This window comes from Vulpes lagopus, chromosome 5, assembly GCF_018345385.1.
Source record: "Vulpes lagopus strain Blue_001 chromosome 5, ASM1834538v1, whole genome shotgun sequence".
NCBI classification, from domain to species: Eukaryota; Metazoa; Chordata; class Mammalia; order Carnivora; family Canidae; genus Vulpes; species Vulpes lagopus.
Genome location: NC_054828.1, coordinates 83644768 through 83663998, shown reverse-complemented (window position 1 = coordinate 83663998; position 19231 = coordinate 83644768). Strand labels below are relative to the sequence as shown.

The 19231-nt window shown below is 34.7% G+C and overlaps 2 protein-coding genes across 4 annotated transcripts in view; both read left to right on the top strand.

Annotated features, from left to right (window-relative positions):
- EXOC6B (exocyst complex component 6B) overlaps positions 1 to 19231 on the top strand; it is a 620952-nt gene that overhangs the window by 296039 nt on the left and 305682 nt on the right. For all 3 annotated transcript variants that reach the window (XM_041757049.1, XM_041757048.1, XM_041757050.1), the window contains 3 exons: positions 3953 to 4036; positions 4607 to 4653; positions 5955 to 6075. In XM_041757049.1, coding sequence (XP_041612983.1) covers positions 3953 to 4036; positions 4607 to 4653; positions 5955 to 6075 — 252 coding nt within the window. The remainder of the gene's footprint in view (positions 1 to 3952; positions 4037 to 4606; positions 4654 to 5954; positions 6076 to 19231) is intronic.
- Positions 7521 to 19021, top strand: LOC121490928 (UPF0235 protein C15orf40 homolog). The gene is made up of 2 exons (XM_041755146.1): positions 7521 to 7590; positions 17482 to 19021. The coding sequence occupies exons 1-2, from the start codon at positions 7521 to 7523 to the stop codon at positions 18021 to 18023; spliced, it is 612 nt and encodes a 203-aa protein (XP_041611080.1). The 3' UTR covers positions 18024 to 19021.

Sequence of the window (19231 nt, the reverse complement as noted above, 5' to 3'; positions counted from 1 at the left end):
GAATCATTAGGTTGTACACCTGAAAATAATATAATGTTATATGTCAGTTATATCTCAATTTTTTAAAAGCACAAAAAAAAAAAAGAAAAGAATGTGGCACTGGATGACTGTGAAAAGGATAATTGTTTATGTTATGAGAACTGAAGAAAGGAGACAGAGTGTTGCCTTGTTTGACCTTAGCTAGGAATATGTGCATTGAGTGCAGCTCAAAATTTTCAGCACTCTTGTACTATGACTATGACTATGAATGACTATGAAAGCAGCATGAGTATTGATTTTGAGGTTACAAACAAATTTTGGCAAGTAGGCACATTTGCAAATATGGAATCCATGAATAACAATCAACTATATATCCCTGCCCTTATGTTTTCTCACTGACTAAAGGACACTACCATCAAACCAGTTACCCAGGTTAGAAGCTTCGTGTTAGCTTGCTGTCTTTTCTGTCCTTTATCACCAATATCCAATCAGATATCAGCTTGTACCTCCTAGATATATGTCAGGTTCAGACTGATCTTTTTATATATAATTTTCCCTTTCTTCATTCTACTCAGTACATTGCAACTTACAGTTGTCTAAAACTTTTATTGTCTCTAGAGTTGAAGTCCAAATATCTTAACAAATTTACAAAGCCCTCTAGCCTTTATTTCTTGTCAGTCCTCTCTCTTACACTCTGAGGGTCCTGCCATGAAGAACTTCTTTCAGTTCATGGGATACATGATGCTTTTTTTCTTTGAATCTCTGTATCTCTATGAGAAATATTTTTCCCTTTCTTTTTTACATGGCTTATTCTGACTCACTTTTTAATTTTGAATATTAATGGCTTTTTTTTTTCTGGGAAGGTTTCTCTGACATTCCTCCCACTCACTACACACACACACACACACACACACACACACACACACAGCCACTCCAATCTATAAGATTCTGTAGTATTTGTTTATTTAATTGCTGGTTTTCCACCATAGACTATAAATTCAGTGATGACAGGAACTATTCTTTATTGTATGGTTAGCACTTTATATATATAAAGTGAGTTGTCATTCTATGATATTATGTGTGTTGATTGATTATTACAAAGCCTTTGGACTAGGAATACTAATGGCATAAAATGAAAACAAACTAAAACTATTTTTCATTGGCCTATTGTTATCTGCTTATACTTCCACTGGCTTTTGAGGTGGGTTTTAAAAAATTAATATTAATGATCAGAGGAGCTTGAAACTCAAGTGACAAACTTTTATAGTTCATCTGTTGACCTGTTTGTGAAAAGATAGGCACTCAGCCAGACTGGTCAGACATCTACTTCAAATTCTAACTGTAAGTGTTGGGTTGACAAAATTTGCAGAGGAAATAGAATACTCAGAGGTCAATTTATTTAGCAGCCATTAGGGAAAATCTAACTCATTTTTGTAATGGAGAAGCCAGAATTATTAGATAAATTGGTCTTTTCTTATGTTTTTATTTTATTGAATGGATATTTGAAAGGCAAAACCATATCTAGTTTAGAACCAAGTAGAGGTCTATGATAGGTTTATATATAGAATTTCATCTTGTATATTTTCTATATTTTTCAACAAATTATTAAATTATTATACAATGGTCTAATTCGAGAGAAAACTTTCCCTAAATTCTCAGCTAAAGTGTATCTTGGCTCCAAAGCATGTTGAATGTGTAATGTCACACAAAAATAATAAAGGGCCTTTAGGGCTGTTAAATTTAAAATGAAAAGCCCTTCAGTGTGTACAGAATGTAATTGACATTTAATAATACCACGATGCTGTGAAATGGTGACAAGTGGGGAATAACTTTAACAAACCAACAGGCAGTTTCCACTTCTTATTTCTTAAATAGAAGCATTTGCTACCTCATTAACTTATGGAGTAAGAAATAAGAAAGCCTTAAAATAGCTGTCTTAATGTTTGATTTCATTTTATAGCAGGAAAAACTCAGGTGCCTACAGTTATAATCACTTTAGCATTTTAAATTTGTTTTTAAGCTACACGAGGGGTCAACAAACCATGGACCACATCCTCCCTGCTGCTTGTTTCTAGGTGACCTGTGAACTCAGAATGGCTTTTACATTTTTAAGTGGTTGGTAACAAATAAAAAGATGACTATTTCATGATGATGAAAATGATATGAAATTCTAATTTCAGTTTCCACAACTAACATTTTATTGGAACACAGCCACACTCATTTATGTACTGTCTGTGGCTGCTTTTGCATTTCAGCAGCAGAGGTGAGTAGTTGCAACGGAGACCATATGGCTCACCAAGCCTAAAATATTTACTATCCTGCCCTTTAGAGGAAATGTTTGCCAACCCCTGAGCTTACGCTATGGAGTTACTGTGATTTAAATCAATTTTTCCAGTTTAGGGATCTAACAGAGAAGTCATGTTGAATAAGATTCTTTAGACTTTTGGCAAGATGAAGGAAACTGAACTTGGGTATTGGGTAGAGTTTATACTTTTTTGCATGGGCAGGGCTTTCATTTCCATCATTGATTTCATCTCAGTTTTTAAAATAATAAGCACATGCACAGTGGTGATTATTTATCAGACACTGTTCCACTGTTCTAAAAAACTTTATAACTCATCTGAATCTTCATGACAATGATGAGGGTGACATATCTACAGAAGAGAACACCATAGCACATCTGTCAGTGAAAACCGAATCGTTAAATGGTGGAAGCTAAATTAATGAAAAGTTATACAGCTGGTCAGGTGACTTAGGCAGCTAAAAGGAGCAGATTCACAGTTTGAATGAAATCATAGTCATCTGATCGCAAAATCAGTGCTCTTAACCACCGTACATGCTGTCTCTCCATTTCTACTTTTATATATTTAGAAAAGTCTTGGATTAAGAGTAGAATTTAGTCATAGTAGGGCATTGTGTTTTAAAAGCTTTAAGTTTTATTAGTTTCTAGGGCTGCTGTAACAAAGTGTCCAGGTTGGGTGGCTTACACAGCAGAAATTTATTCTGTCCCAGGTTTGGAGACTAGAAATCCAAAATCAGGCATCAGAAGGCCATTGTCTCTCTGAGACTCTGGGTGGCATCCTTCCTTGCCTCTCCCCAGCTTCTGGTGGTGGCCAGCAGTCCTTGGCATCCTTGGCTTCAGCTGCATGGCTTCCATCTCTGCCAGGGTTGTCTCAGAATGTTCTCCCTGTGTATCTATCTCTGTGTCTTTTCTCTTTTTCTTTTAAGGACATCACTTATATTGGATTAAGGGTCACCCTACTCTAGTGTGAATGCATCTTAAGTACATCTGGAGTGACACGATTTCTTAACAAGGTCCCATTATGGCATCCCAGGAAGGGCATGAATTTTGAGAGGATGTTGTTCAACCCATTTATAGACTCATGAGCCAGCTCTTGTTCTCTAGAGCACCTTTCAAAGTAAGAAACTGTGCACTAAGAATGTTCCGGGCTTTGTTTCTTCTTTTTCAGTGTTAATCCTGTGCTAGATTATATACTAGCTGGGAAGACATTTACTGTTCTCTGCTTCTGCCTTTTTCCTGCCTCCTTCTGGCCCTTTGCTCATGATTCATTTGAGACTGGTTTTCATTCTGAACATTTTTCTTCTGGAATGTTCTGTGAGGTTTTTAAGGCATATTTTCTCAACTGCTCTTATGAGAATGTTGGTTTGTCTTCATTCTGTTGAATTTGTGATAGTTGATTCAGCAACCAGCTTTGGTGTGCTGGTGGTTGAGTTCTGGTAGTGTCCTTTTAAGACTCTTTTGTATCCATTCTTATGGGGTTTGTCAGTAAGTTTCAATAAATGGTAATAGTCATTTTTATTTTTTTCTGTGATTATTATCATTGTCAAAATAGCAGATTTTGAGAAATGTGTGGTTGCCTCAAATCTAGATGCGGGAGCTTCTCTTTTCCCCTGAAATACTAGAATAATTGATCAAATTGTGTCAACTCGTTTCCTTTTGTTTATTTTACAGGGTGCCCGTGAAACATTTGAGAACTACTACCGAAAACAGAGGCGAAAACAGGCCCGTTTGGTGCTCCAGCCTCCATCTAACATGGTAGGATCACCAACTTAACTTTTCTCAATTTTTCACTTTTCTTCTTTGGCATCTATTCATTATCTTTCATATGTACTATTATTTATTTATTTGTTTATTTAAAAGATTTCTATTTATTTGAGGGAGAGAGAGTGAGTGGGGTGGGGTGGGGGGAAGCACAGAGGAAGAGGGAGAATCAGATTCCCCCACTTAGCAGGGAGTCCTGTGGGGGTTTTATCCCAGGACCCTGAGATCATGACCTGAACCCAAGGCAGATGCTTAACCAACTGAGCCACCCAGGTGCCCCTATTTTTTTTTTTTTAAATGTTGCTCTGAGATCATTTTTGGTGGATGGGACAGGAAGAAAATAGCAACTAACATCTGTTGATTGCTATGTGTCAGGCATTGTTTTAAGTACTGGGTGTGAATTATCTCATTTCATCCTCATTATAACCCTGTAAGGTAGTGTTCTATTGTTATATTCACCTTCGAGTCTTGGGAACTGAGCCTTAAGAAGTTAAGGAACTGATTTTAACTTTGTCTTAATGTATCAAAGTAGAATAACTTTTTTTCTTCTTTGTTTTGTTGTAGCATGAAACTTTAGATGGCTACAGGAAGTATTTTAATCAAATTGTAGGGTAGGTATATATGTGTGTGTTTGTGTGTATGTATGTATTTAAATTTATACACTTTGGATACCTGGATTCATGAGACTTGGAAAAATAAGTTTTCCTTGGGAAATTATTTTTCATTTTTTATTTTAATTCTTAAGGTCTAGTTTTGACTTTCTAATAATTTTAAAGGAGTGTTTTATTGGTTTCAGCATTATATTGCTGGAGAGTAGTTTTGATGAATAAAGGGAGAAAAAGTCTGAATTGTGATTTTATTATACTTGGTGTTTATTTCTCCATTCTTGGTAAGAGGGAACCAAATAATTAGCAAAAGTTGGCAACCTTTTTCTAAAAGGGCCAAATAGTAACCTATTTTAGGCTTTACGGGCCATACAATTTCTGTCACAAGTATTTGGCTCTCTTGTTGCAGTGTAAAAGCAGCTATAGACAATACAGAAACGAGAGAATGTGGCCATGTTCCAATAAAACAATATTTATAAAAATAGGCAGTGGGCCAGATTCGTCCCATGGGCTATATAGTTTGCCACCATCATCTAGAGTATACAAACTAATATGGAATTGCATTTCCCAAATAAACACCTCAAATATAGGCAGTATATTCTCATTGCAAAATAATGACTTTGCAGTTAAAAGAAAGAGTAATGAGTTGGATTGTCCCATGAAATCTCTTTTTTATTTCAGATTTAGATTTTTTTAATGTGATAGTTATGATTATATCTTAAGAATTCCTTATTTAAAGAATTATTTAGTATGAACACTTAACCAAGATAGCTGAAGATACTCCTTAAATGCACAACAATAAAGCTATAGCAAGGTGTTAAAAAAATAAGTTTGCATTTTTTTTGGCCTTTGTACGATACCTTTTCAGTCCTGTAATGAGGAAGTCCATATAAAGGGAATCATTTTGATATTTTGTACGTTGGGCTCTTACAAAAATGTGTATTTCAGCTTCATTCTCTCTTAAAACCAATTTTTTTTTTTTTAAATGTCTTAATGGCCTGGTGTTTTTAATACAATGCAATTAGCCTCCTTTACCTGAAAACACTTTCTTCCCTTTGGAATTGCTGACCAGTATGATTAACATTTAATAGAAATGTGACTCTGATTTCTATAAAGTGTTTAGACAAAATTCTAAGTCCAAGAAATGTGATTTTTGTTTAAGACACCAAGTAGCTTTCTTTAAAAAAAAAAAAAAAAAAGCTGTTAACTTTGAATTTGATGGCAGCTATTAGTGTTTGTCAGACTCTGAAGATAGTAGTCAAACTGTAATTTCTGACAGCTGTGCTTTCTTTTTTCCTCAATCTTAGCTTTTTTGTGGTTGAAGATCACATTTTACATACAACCCAGGGCTTAGTAAACAGAGCCTACATTGATGAACTTTGGGAAATGGCACTTTCAAAAACCATCGCGGCCCTACGCACCCACTCGGTATGTAAGAAGCCCATGAGAAGTTCTCAGTTATTATTGATACACTGGCCAATGTTGTCCTGCTTTAAAATAATCAAATATGTATTATGTGGAATTACATACTTGGAGCTTTTTCAAAGACATATGGAAGTAGCCACTTCAAATTGCCATCCTTTCTAACACTGAACTCACTTTTTTTGATGCTCTCTGCAATTAAAAAAAACAAACAAAACCAAACAGCTAACATTTATTGGAATCCTCTATGTCAGGCTTGTTATGTCTACTTCATATATATTTCATAAGGTAGATATTATTATTATATTTACCTTATGGTCTGGGGAACTGAACCTCAGAGAAGTAACCAGCCTAATGTTACACAGTAAGTGGTACAGCTTGTGTTTGAATCCAGACATGTGACTCCCAGAATCCATATTCTCAGCCACTACTCTATATTGCTTTCTATAATGCCAGTTCAAACTGGTTTGGAGTTTACAGTTTTATTATTTTTTTGAAAAAAAAAAAACAAAGAAAAAGCTTACAGCGTATCAATAAGTTACTTAATTATGAGTTTCCATAATTTTGGTATATTTTGTCAAAACATGAATTTTTCATTATAGCTCACTTTATTTCAGATAGATAATGTTGGCTCTGAATTTTATTCAATATTTCTTGAACACTTATTATGTACATGTTGACAATGGGAATATAACAGTGAACAAGATGGATGAAGTCTTTGATCTCAGAAAGTTGTATTTTGATTGGGGAGGTTCCCAATGAACAGACAAATAAGCATATCAGATAGTGATAATACAATGCAATTAAAACAGTGATAGATTAAGACAACAGGGTGCCTACTTTTGATTGGTTGATCAGAAGTGGCATTTTTAGAATCAGAATATCAAAGAGTCACTGTTAAATTAAAAGGGAATTGTAGGTATAAGAAATAGTAGTACAAGGGCTTTGGGGTTACTTTTTTATCTGAACTGTTTAAGGAATGATAGTGAGGACTCAGTAATAGAAGATAATTTAGCATTTAGAAATTTCAGTAAACGGCTCTACTATCCATCTATTTGTGCCAGGGAGAAACTTAAGTTATCCATGATCCTTCAGCTTTCTTATCTCTTCATCATCAAGTGTTCCAGAGTACATACTATGTGTAAAATCTGTAATTGATGGGACTGTAGCTCTTTTAAGGAATTGAAAAATGTTCAGAGTGGGTAGAACATGGAATATATAAAACTAGGCATGGTATGAAGTAAAAATAAAAAAGTAGATAGATGTCATATTATTTAAGACCTATTTGATGATTTAAGCCCTGGGTTAAATGGAGTGTATATGTGTTCAGTGTGGGGATAGGGTAAATTGTAGTGAGAAGATCAGATTTCCATTCTAGCTAAATTATGGATGAGGGATAAGAAAGGTTGTGAGTGGAACAATTAGACTAGTCTAATATCAGGCAAGAGATGATGGTAGCTGGACCAAGGGGTGATAGTAGATATGGAGAGATGTGGGTGAATTTGGAGAGATTTTTAGGAGGTAAGATTAATTGTATTTTCTGATGGATTAGATATAAAAGATAAGGATAAAAGCATATCAAGGTAATGCCTAGGTTTATGATTTCTTTCCCTTTGATGGTTTGGAGTGGAGAGATCATCAGTTGCCTTTGGTTATGATTACTTTGCCTTTGTGCCATCCAGGTGGTAAGGTATAGTTTGGTTAATATATGAATTTGAAACCAAAGAGGATATGTCATTGAATGCATTGCAAATGTTTTTCTCCTTTTATTTTTATTTATGGCTTCATTTTTGGTATTTAGAAATGTTAACTGTTTGCCTATTTATATATCTATCTTTTTTTTTTTAAGGTTTTATTTATTTATTTGAGGGAAAGAGTGTGTGAGAGCTGAGGGGAGGGGCAGAGAGAGAGGGAGAAGCAGAGTCCCTGCTAAGCAGGGAGTCTGATGTGGGGTTCTGTCTCATGACCCTGAGATCCTTAATTGAGCCCGAAGCAGATGTTTAACTGACTGGGCAACCCAGGTGTCCCCATATATATCTATCTTATTTTAAAATTTTACATGTGACCTAGGACTCATCTGACATTTTTACCATTTTATTCTTTTGTCATAGTAAAGTCTGGCGAATTTAAAATTGTTTTTAAAAGTTCCTGTCTATTCTGAGACTAAAAAAAAGTCTCATAACTATGTTATGGCTTGACTTTTTTTTTTAATACATTTATGTATACACTACCACTTGTTATTTATTTTTATTAAAGAATGATTAAGGATCTCATTTTTTTTGCAACAGTGTATCTGGTTTTAGGATAATTTTTAAAATGTCTTACCTTCTTCCTCAATATGGTATGTTTTTATATGTAAATATTTATTTTATAAAGGTAATATATTTATTCTAAGATAGAAAATATTGAGTAGCAACAAATTTTGGCCATGGTCCCTGGCATGATTATTATTAACTTTCTTGTATGTAAATGTAAAGATTCTTTTTTTGTGCGTATAAAAATACAATATACAATATGTATTTTAAATAGAAACAAGCTATGTTTTTCACTTAGTGTCTAATCAATCTGTGTTAATTTTAATATATACTTGCATAGTATTCCATTGTTGGAATGTATCATTTAAAATAATCCACTTTTAAAAAAAGGTTTTGGGCCTTTTTTTAAGCTACTATAAACATTGCAGTAAATTTTATTTTAAAGATTTTATTTATTTATTTGAGAGAGAGCACAAGCAGGGGGAGCAGCAGACAGAGTGAGAAGGAGAAGCAGGGTTTCCACTGAGCAGGGAATCCAAAGCAGGGCTCGATCCCAGGACCCTGGGATCATGACCTGAGCAGAAGGCAGACAGTTAACTGACTGAACTACCCAGGCATCCCTGCCATGAATATTTTTATAAAAATATTCTTGCATAATTGAATGCATCTAGAATAAATTCTTAGATGTGAGATTACTGTGTTAAAGGATATGTACATTTCTTAGGCTGTGGGTGCATATTGTAATTTGCTTTGCAAAAATATTGTATCATTTAACCCTCTGAGCATTGTCTTTTAGAATGCCCATTTCCCTATCCCTTTTACTTCACAATTATGTTTAAAAACAAAAAAATCATTCCTAATCTTCAGAAATTATATCTTAATTTAACATGTTTTTCTTTGATTAATACTGATACTGAAATTCTCTTCAGACATTTTTATTTATTTGTATATCTTCTCAAAGTTTCCTGTTCATATGCATTGCCTTTATATTTTAATAGTTTAAAATATTTTATTACATATTAACAAATCATGGATGCTAGCCTTTAATCGGAATGTTAATCTCTGATATATAAGTTGCAAATATTTTTTCTTAGATTTGTGTGTCTCTAGCTTTGCTTTGCTTTTCGTAGCTTTACAGAAGTTTAAAATTTTTTGTAAATATATTGATTTTTAACTTAAAATTTATGTCTTCCTTATTCCAAAGAATATATAATTATTTGTCTATATTTATTTTTTGTATTTCTGTATGGTTACTTTTATATATATATAAAGTTTTAGTATGGGGAGTGAGGTTGAATTCTTTTTTTAAAAAAAGATTTTATTTATTTATTTGAGAGAGAGAATGAATGCATGCATACACACATGAGTGAGGGGAAGGGCAGAGAGAGAGACTCTTAAGTAGACTCCTCGCTGACCGTGGAGCATGCCATGGGGCTTGATCTTATGACCCTGAAATCATGACCTGAGCTTAAACCAAGAGATAGTGCTTACCCACCTGAGCCACCCAAGTGCTTCTTGGATTCTATCTCTAATTTTTTTTTTTTTTAAAAAAAAGGTTCATTACTTCCAGTAACATTATTGTGTTAATCTCTTATTTTATTCAGCTCAGATTGCCATAACGAAATGTCATAGATGGTACTTAAACAACAGAAATTTATTTTCTCACAGTTCTGGAGGTTGGAAATCTGAGATCAGAGTGCCAGCGTGGTTGGTTTCGAGTGAGAACTCTTCATGATATGCAGATGGCTGTGTTCTCAGCATGTCCTCATATGGCCTTTTCTCAGTGTGCATACTAGTGTCTCCTACTCCTTTTATAAGATTACCGATTCCATCAGATCAGGGCCCTTCCTCATTTGACCTTAAATATCTCTCTAAGTTCCATCTCCAGATATAGCTATACTCGTGGCTAGGACTATAACATATGAATTTGGGTGGGTGGGGGTGAGGCATAATATTTAGTCTATAACATCTCTTTCTTCCCAACATATTTTGGAGGCTACCTTTATCATAAAGTGATATATTTTATGAATACTAAGCTCTGTTGCTAGGCTCTATGATTCCCACCCTTCCTTTCCTTCTTTCTCTCTGCTTTGAACCAATACAACATTGTTTTGATTACTATAATTGGTATAGTATGGTGTAGTTTCTTACAGGATATGTACATTCTTTAAAATCCTCTTTTTAGTATATGCTAACCATTTACGATTTTTTTTTACTCTTCCAGATTAATTTGAGAATCACTTTGTCACATCCCTTTCACCACTTACAACACCCCTTCCTCTAGTTGAATTATAGTGTTACTAGTTAGTAAATCTGGAAATTAAAATGGCGTTAGTTGACATACTTCAGCATCTGGTATTTTTCACTAGGAATATATGTATTTTTCTCAATTATTTGCTTTCATGTGTTTTTGTGAAGTATTTTATATACTTTCTAAGTCCTATAACTGGTGTTTTATGTTTTTTTCTGGTAATATTTTGAGGAAAGCTTTTTCCCCAATCATATTTATTGACAAATATTCTATTCTATGGAGAAGGGTGCTTGATTTGGTTTATTATCTGTCCATGTTGGTGATTTCATCAATTTTATTATTTTCCTGAGAAAAGCTGTTTTTCTCTTAGAAAACTTGGATTTCTTGCAAGCAGTCTCTTCTTTGTAAAGCAATGGTTCTTACCTTTTTCTCTGTGACTTATATAAACATTTGAGAATGTAACAGATCTACTCAGTTGGAAACTGTCCTCTCTTCTTCATTATGCAGTTGTAGTTGATGTCAGTAAGAGCAGGATACTTTCTAAGTATGCTGATTAAAATGTATATCTATGGAGAAAATTACTCTTAATTGAGCCTTTCTTTTAGATGTATTGTGTATATTCTTTTGAATTGAAGAATAATAACAAAATACTCTTTTTCTTCCCAATAGTTCAGTATCAGTCTGTAGAGGCAGAAAGTAGATTAGTAGTTGCTTCAGGCTGAAAGTAGCTAGGGGTATAGTTTAAATGACATGCATTTTCTTTTTGAGGGAATAAAATGTTCTAAAATTGACTGTGGTTATGTTTGCACATGTCTGTGAATATACTAACAACTATTAAATTATATACTTCAGTGGGTGAGTTGTATGGGAATTATATCTCAACAAGGCTATTAAAACATAACTCAGCATCACATACATTTACAATCATTTTATTTATTATGAGACAGAGTATTTGATACCATAGATGTTAATTCTATTTCATGACACTGTTTATTGTCTTATATTACCCAGCAAAGCAAACCAAAATAAGAGCAACCCAAACACCAAAACAGTTCTCAAAAATAAATACTATATCTGGATGGTTATTACTTATTTATCAAAAATCTATGTATCTTTCTAGCTTTCTATGTTACATTTAAAACTATTATTTATCTGATTGAATTATTAGTCATTGCATAAATTGGAAATATTTTGAAAGGTACAATTTTTCAAGTATTAGTATGTATGGTATTCTCAATGCTGACTTCAAAACATGATAGAGATCTTACATGATTCACCTTGCTTGGAATTTAGCAGTATATTAAATTTAGCAGTATATTGAAATGTAATATGCTAATAAGGAGAGTTTATATTGGGAATAATCCAATAATAGATCTGCTAATATAGTTGTTAATCATATAAACAGATTATCTGATAATACTTTAAAGTTAATTTTTAAGATTTGAAATTATGGAACAATGTAATACTATATGGCTAAAACCTCATGTTTTATAGATATTAAATATTGGACATTTTAGTTTGTTATGTGGATGTAGAGAAGAGTGTGTATTGGGATATGGTTTTATACACACCCATGCCATGTCCATACCCATTTCCCTCACATATTTTAAGGTTTTTTTTTTTTTTTGAGTTAAAGTGTATACTGAGTACACTCTTCTACTCTCTAGTGTCTTCTAGATTTTCTAACCAAATAACATAGAGAAAAACAAAATAAAAAATGAAATTCTACAAAGTACCATCTGTTGGCCAGAAGTTTTGAAAGATTTCCTTGAACTTAGAAAACATACAAAATCAGAAAATTGACTGAACCCGAGACAAGAAAATATTACATTAAATAAGGTAGAGGGAGGTATTGTCAAAGTAGTAGATATTCTTCCAAATGGAATCTAGGAACACTCCAAGTTTAGAGTTAACAAATACAATGATCAGAAATGGGCCTAGGAGAAATCATAAAAGAAATTATTTAGAGATCTACTTTCCAAAAATCTTAGCCAGCCAGCTGTTTACCCATTTCCTTTGGCCAACCTTACCATCTATGTAAAGAGACAATAGTATGATCAGTGAAGTTCTCTCGTACTGCTTTTTGAACAAAGTAATTCATCTGCTCCACCCACTTACACAGAGCATGTAGTCACTTTATTGGGAAACAAACTTACAGAGAAAAAAACCCATGCAAGTTATCCATAGTAATCAACCTGTCCTTTATTCAAAAACATGAACAGTCAAGAGTCATAAAATGTTTGTAGAAAACCAGTTATATCAAATAGAAGATAACAGTAAACAAATAGAATAGCCATTCTCTAGCAAATACAAATAATAAGTGGACTAGGAGAAAAATTTGCAAAGTAATAGTCATTCCTGGTTTTAGGAATATAGGAGACTGGTTATTCATATCAACCCTTCAGTTGGACACTACTAAAAATGCTGCTTTTTTGTATATATACCATATAAAATGTTCTGTAGTTCCCAAGTGCTTGGTAAGAGTATTAAGGAATTACTGAGCCAAATCCAGGGAAGTTGAGAGTCCAGAGAGATAGGCCAACCACTTAAGCTGCCTTTGCCTTGAAGCCACTTGTTAGTTCAGACAATTTGAACTTCGATTTTTTTTTTTAAGATTTTATTTATTTATTCATGAGAGACACAGAGAGAGAGAGAGAGAGAGAGAGAGAGAGAGAGGCAGAGACAGAGGCAGAGAGAGAAGCAGGCTCCATGCAGGGAGCCCGAAAGAGAGAGAGAGAGAGAGAGAGAGGCAGAGACACAGGCAGAGGGAGAAGCAGGCTCCATGCAGGGAGCCCGATGTGGGACTTGATCCTGGGACTCCATGATCACGCCTTGGGCCAAAGGCAGGCACTAAACCACTGAGCCACCCAGGGATCTCCTGAACTTTTGACAGCCTCTTGGGACCACACAAGATAGAAAGTGTGTAATATGGTGACCTCCCTGCATTAAGCTGGAAAGGATTATTCCTTTCAGAAGTAAAAGAAAAAGTAGTAAAAATTCTTTCCTCAAAGAAATCTCCAGGGGGCACCTGGTTGGCTAAGTCTGTAGAGTATGCAATAATTGATCTCTGGGTCATAAGTTCAAGCCCTGCGATGGGTATAGAGATTACTTTTAAAAATTAATTAAAAAATAAAATTGCCCCAAATTTAAAAAAAACATAAGATCTTCGGGTTCAGGGAGTTTTATCTTCAATTCCTATTCTACACAAACTCTCAGAGAGTAGAAAAGAGGAACCAGCAACTCATTTTATGAAGTATATATAAACTTGATAATGAAGCTCGACAAGGGGAGTATAATTGCATAAACATAGTTTAGGTTCATTCACAAATGTAGATTAGAAGTCCTAAACAAATGCTGGAAAACAGAATCCAGCAGTTTACAAGCAACATTAATATATAGAGTTTATAGTATTAAATGTAAGCTTGGTTCACTATTACAAAGTCTATTAATGTAATTTAATGCATTATGATATTAAAAAGCAAAAATATATAATCATTTCAATAGATACAGAAAAAGCATTTATTGAAAACAACCATAAGAGAATTTCCTTAGACTGATAAAAGACATCCTGAAAAACCTATTAACAAATACCATGTTTAATTACCATTGCTCCTATTTTGTTTTGTACTTGAAGTGCTGTATCAGCAGAAAAATAAATGAATAAAACAAGTAAACTTTTGAAAGCAAGAAATAAAATTGCTATTGTGCAGATGATATATTTTTTTGCTATTGTGCAGATGTATATTTTATATATTGATATATCAAATATTTATTGATATATATTTATATATCAAAAATCTAAAGGAACTTACAGAAAAATTATTAAAGGAAATTACAAAAATTTATTCAACTAATAGAAGAGGTTAGCAAGTTTCCTGGATACAAAATCATTATATGAAATGAGACTAAAATGAATTAAAGAAGACCTAAATAAAATTGAGAGTTGTATCATGTCCATTGATTGGAAGTGTTATTGTAGGTATCAGTTCTCACAAAATTGATCTGCAAATTTATTTCAGGGGGAAAGTCTCCATAGTTTTATTTTGGAGAGGATGAGTACCTTACAACCTGATCATAATATTTTTAAGCCAGTATGAAGATCAGCTATGTGACATTCTGGAATAGACAATTTTTTTTTTTTTTTAGATTTTATTTATTTATTCATGAGAGACACAGAGAGAGAGGCAGAGACACAGGCAGAGGGAGAAACAGGTTCCATGCAGGGAGCCCGACGTGGGACTTGATCCCGGGACTCCAGGATCATGTCCTGGCCAGTTTATCGGCCGAAGGCGGTGATAAACTGCTGAGCCACCCACAAAATTACAGAGACAGTAAAAAGATGAGGGGTTGCTAGGATTCAGGAGAGGGATGGAGGGATGAATAAGTGGAACATGGGGGATTTTTAGGGCAATGAAACCTGACACTGTAATGGTGGAATATGATATCACACATGTTAAAATCCATAAAATGCACAAAACCAAGAGTAAACCCAAATATAAACTATGAAACTTAGTGAATAATTGTCAGAATTGGTTCATCACTTGTGACAAAAGTACTCATGAATACAAGCTATTATATAATAGGGGAAGCTGTATGTGGAGTATATGAGAACTCTCTGTAAATGCAGAAGTGCTCCAAAAAATAAAGTCTGTTAAGTAAAAAATGCAAAGACACAAAAAAAAACTAAGGAAAGACATGGAAGTGATTATCATAAAAGTCATGATACTGTTTCCCGAGTGGGGAGGAAAGGAGCTGCACAGAGCATCCAGGAGTTTCCGGCATGTTGGCACTGTCATTTAAGTTTGCCTGGTAAAATCGCATATATAGGTTTCATTCATTTTTTTCTTCAGGTATACTGTACTAAAACAATTTTTTTTAAATGTAGTAAGGAGGAAAAGGAAGCAAGCAAGCCAAAGATAAACATTGTTTTCTTAGAAATCTCTGATTACCTGAATAGAGAAATTTAATTCAAAGATTAAACAGATAAAACTGCCTATTATTCTGTGATCAAGAAGACAGAGTCAGACACAATAGATATTCCCAAATATGGGCCAAAGAGATGGAAAATGTAAAAGGAAAGTTAAGAAACATGGATGGATACCTGATATTAATTTTTTAATTGTATCTAATAGAGATTTAGAAAGAAAGCATAGTCACAAAGGAGAAGAGTTTAAGAATTAGAGAATTAAAAGAAGAAATTTCCCTGCAATGAGGAAAGACTAGATACCTATAGTTGGAAGACTGCACTGAGTGTCAAGCAAGGTAAAGGATGGGAGACAATTCTTTCATGTCGGAAATTTTGCATTTTAGTTTGAGGGCAAAAGAAGAGCATTTTCAAACATACGAGGATTCAAAGTTTACAGTTTATCCTATTTTGTTGGCATTGTGCAAAAAATGAAAAACCCAGAATGTAAGACAGGATAGGATTAAATAAAATGTGTGCAAAAGATCAGTAACATTGATAGATAAATCTGATTAGCTGATATTTATTTGTTAAGTTTAATGCTATTAGGAATCTGTACAAGACAGAGACTTAATGTTTAAAAATTTTTCTTAATGAAAACTCCAGATTATTTCATGTAAACAGTGGGAAGAGGGTGCCTAGGTGGCTTAGTTGGTTAAGAGTCTGCCTTCAGCTCAGGCAATGGCTGGGATCACCTGGGATCCAGACTCATGTCAGGCTTCCTCCTCAGCAGGGAGTCTGCTTCTCCCTCTCCCTCTGTACTCTCTCTTTGTCTCTCTCAGATAAATAAAATCTTTAAAAAAAATGTGGGAAGAAAGTGTATAACTTATTTAATGACCACTGTAAGATAATTAAGAACATTGATGCAATGAAAATCATGAAATAAAAAAGAAGAAATCATGGTAAATAGGAAACTGAAAATAAGATTGAATAGGTTCAACCTGTCAGAAATCACAGGTTGAGGCAGTTTTATAGTTTGCTTACTGAGATCCACTCATACATTATGATGACCTAAAAAGAGTAAAAACGGGGATCCCTGGGTGGCGCAGCGGTCTTTTATCAGTCAAAGGCACCTGCCTTTGGCCCAGGGCGCGATCCTGGAGATCCGGGATCGAATCCCACGTCGGGCTTCCGGTGCATGGAGCCTGCTTCTCCCTCTGCCTGTGTCTCTGCCTCTCTCTCTCTCTCTGTGACTATCATAAAAAAAAAAAAAAAAGAGTAAAAACGAAGTAAGAGGAGCATAAGTAGAATTTTCCAAGGCACATAAATTGAATTTGAAGACCTTAATGGGAGAAGAGAGAAATATTTTGTATTATTATAGTATAGTTTTAACGTATCAAAAAGACAATAGCCTTTCAATAGAGGACAGGCAAGCATCAATATATACAGAACAAGAAGAGTTAGTAATAAGAAATTGACAAACCATACCATTGTGGGAGAATTCAACACACCTCTTTCAGAAATTGGGAGATCCAATGGAGAAGAGGTAACCAAAGTGTAATCAAGAGAATTTGAATATAAAAATTACTGAACTTTTCACATAGTAACAGATCTTTGAATCCTACCCACAGAATGTATCGTTCATGTCATTTCAATTCTCAGTTTTGTTTAAAAGAGATTATATATGGACTTCATTTGTAACTTTTATTTTCCTCTGTATTTTTTTTTTTGTATTGCTTGTGTTTAGTTTTCTTTTCTCTTTTTAAATCAGGCTTGCCTAAGATTTCTCTGTTTTATTGGTATTTTTGGTGAGCTTTTGGTTTCATTGATCAAATCTTTCATGTCTTCTCTATGTTATTTCTGCACTCTCTCACATTCTTATGATTTTTTTTGGCTTTTTGAGCGAGCTTTATGGGTTGACTGCTTAATTTATTTTCAATCTTTTATGTTTTCTGTTTGCATCTAAATATATAAATGTATCTTGAAATGGCTTCATTGCATAGGCTTTGATATCAAATATTACGTTGTGGCAGGCGCAGAGGGCTCTTCCGGCGCCGCCCCGCCGCCGCCCGGCTCCCCCGCGGGGATGCTGCGGCTAGGCCGCGGGCTGAGGCGGCTCGTGCCGGGACGCGGGGCCAGAGCCTCCGCGGGGCTCCCCTTGGGCGCCGAGATGCCCAAGAAGGCTGGTGCGACGAACAAGGGGAAGAGCCCGGAGCCAGAGAGACCACCTCCTTCCTTAGGCCCTGTGACGGTGGATCCCAGAGGTGGTGTCACCATAGCCATCCGCGCCAAGCCAGGGTCCAAACAAAACGCTGTGACAGATGTGACAGCAGAAGCCGTGAGCGTGGCCATCGCAGCTCCCGCATCAGAAGGAGAGGCTAATGCCGAGCTCTGTCGGTACCTTTCCAAGGTCCTGGAGCTCAGGAAGAGTGATGTGGTTTTGGATAAGGGTGGTAAATCTCGTGAAAAAGTGGTGAAGCTATTAGCATCCACAACTGCTGAAGAGATCTTGGAGAAATTAAAGCAACAAGTCGAGAAGAAATAAAAGCAAGTTATGAGAAATACATCCTTGAGAAGCTTTTTTAATTGCTATTAGTGAAGAGCCTGTTAAGTAGGAAAATATATTTCAGTGCATGGAAGAATATGAAAAAAAAAAAATTTAGGACTCAAAAAAGAAGCAGGAATTTAAAAAGTACTTCTGTTCAATTCAGGTTCTAACATCTCCCTGACCCCAAACAGGTTGGAACATTAGTCCGATCTCATCGCATTACACAGGAACAGCTGGAAGGGATCTTCAAGCCCCTTTCATCCTGTGGTGGGGCTTCCAGAAGTTGAGAGACTTGTTCAGGATCACATCGTACAGGATGGCAGCTAGAACCAAGACCCATTGACTCCTGGCTGAATGCAGTTTATCCTGATTGTAAATGAAGATTATTTCCACAGCACTTCCAGTGTTCTGAGGATTCCCTTCTCTAGAGTTTACAAGTGACAGAAGAAAACCCGTCACACTGCTTTGTGGTCTTATTTTATATTTTAAAAGGCTTATCTAAATACAAAAATGCTTTTTGTGTCTTTTTAAAACTCTATGGAGCATTTTGTGAAAAAGTAAATAGTAATCAGGACTTATAATTTAGTGTTAAGTATTTTGGGGAAGTCACTGAATTTTCATCCTCATTGGATTGTAACTTACAGTCTTCAAACTGGTAGGTCTTATGAATCTCCAAAGATCCTTAAAAGAAGTGGGCCTGGAAGCTACTTTCAGTATTTGTAAAGGCCTATCAGAAATCATATCTACAAAAAAAAAAAGTCATATCTACATTAAAGCTTCAGAAGCTAATAATAAATACTTTGTTTTTAAATATCCAATGCAAATTATAGTGACTTGGGCAGATAAATAAGTTCATTATCTTTGCTGATCAGAATCAAAGCAGATGTGTGCTTTTGTCTAAGTATGTATGTGAGAAAATGTACTGGTAGACAAAATGTTTTAAAATACAAAATCTCCAAGAAGGACCAATAATAAAAACTACTGATGGTGAAAGAGCTGGGAAACAAAAAAAAAAAAAAAACAAAACAAAAAAAAACAAAACAAAAACAAATATTACGTTGTTAATTTAAAAATAATCTGCAATATCAATTTTGATTTCTTTTTGACTGAAGAATTATTTAGAAGTCTGTTTTTAAATTTCCAACTGTTACAAATATAGATCATGGCTTACTGGAGTCTTTATTTCAGCCCTTCCCTGGCTAATT

Bases quoted from the DNA above. Each gene is read 5' to 3' on its own strand.
- LOC121490928 (XM_041755146.1), top strand. From the start codon at position 7,521: ATGGTAGCTGGACCAAGGGGTGATAGTAGATATGGAGAGATGTGGGTG. The intron at 7,591-17,481 runs GTAAGATTAATT...TTCATTGCATAG, and splicing joins TTTGGAGAGATTTTTAGGAG to GCTTTGATATCAAATATTAC.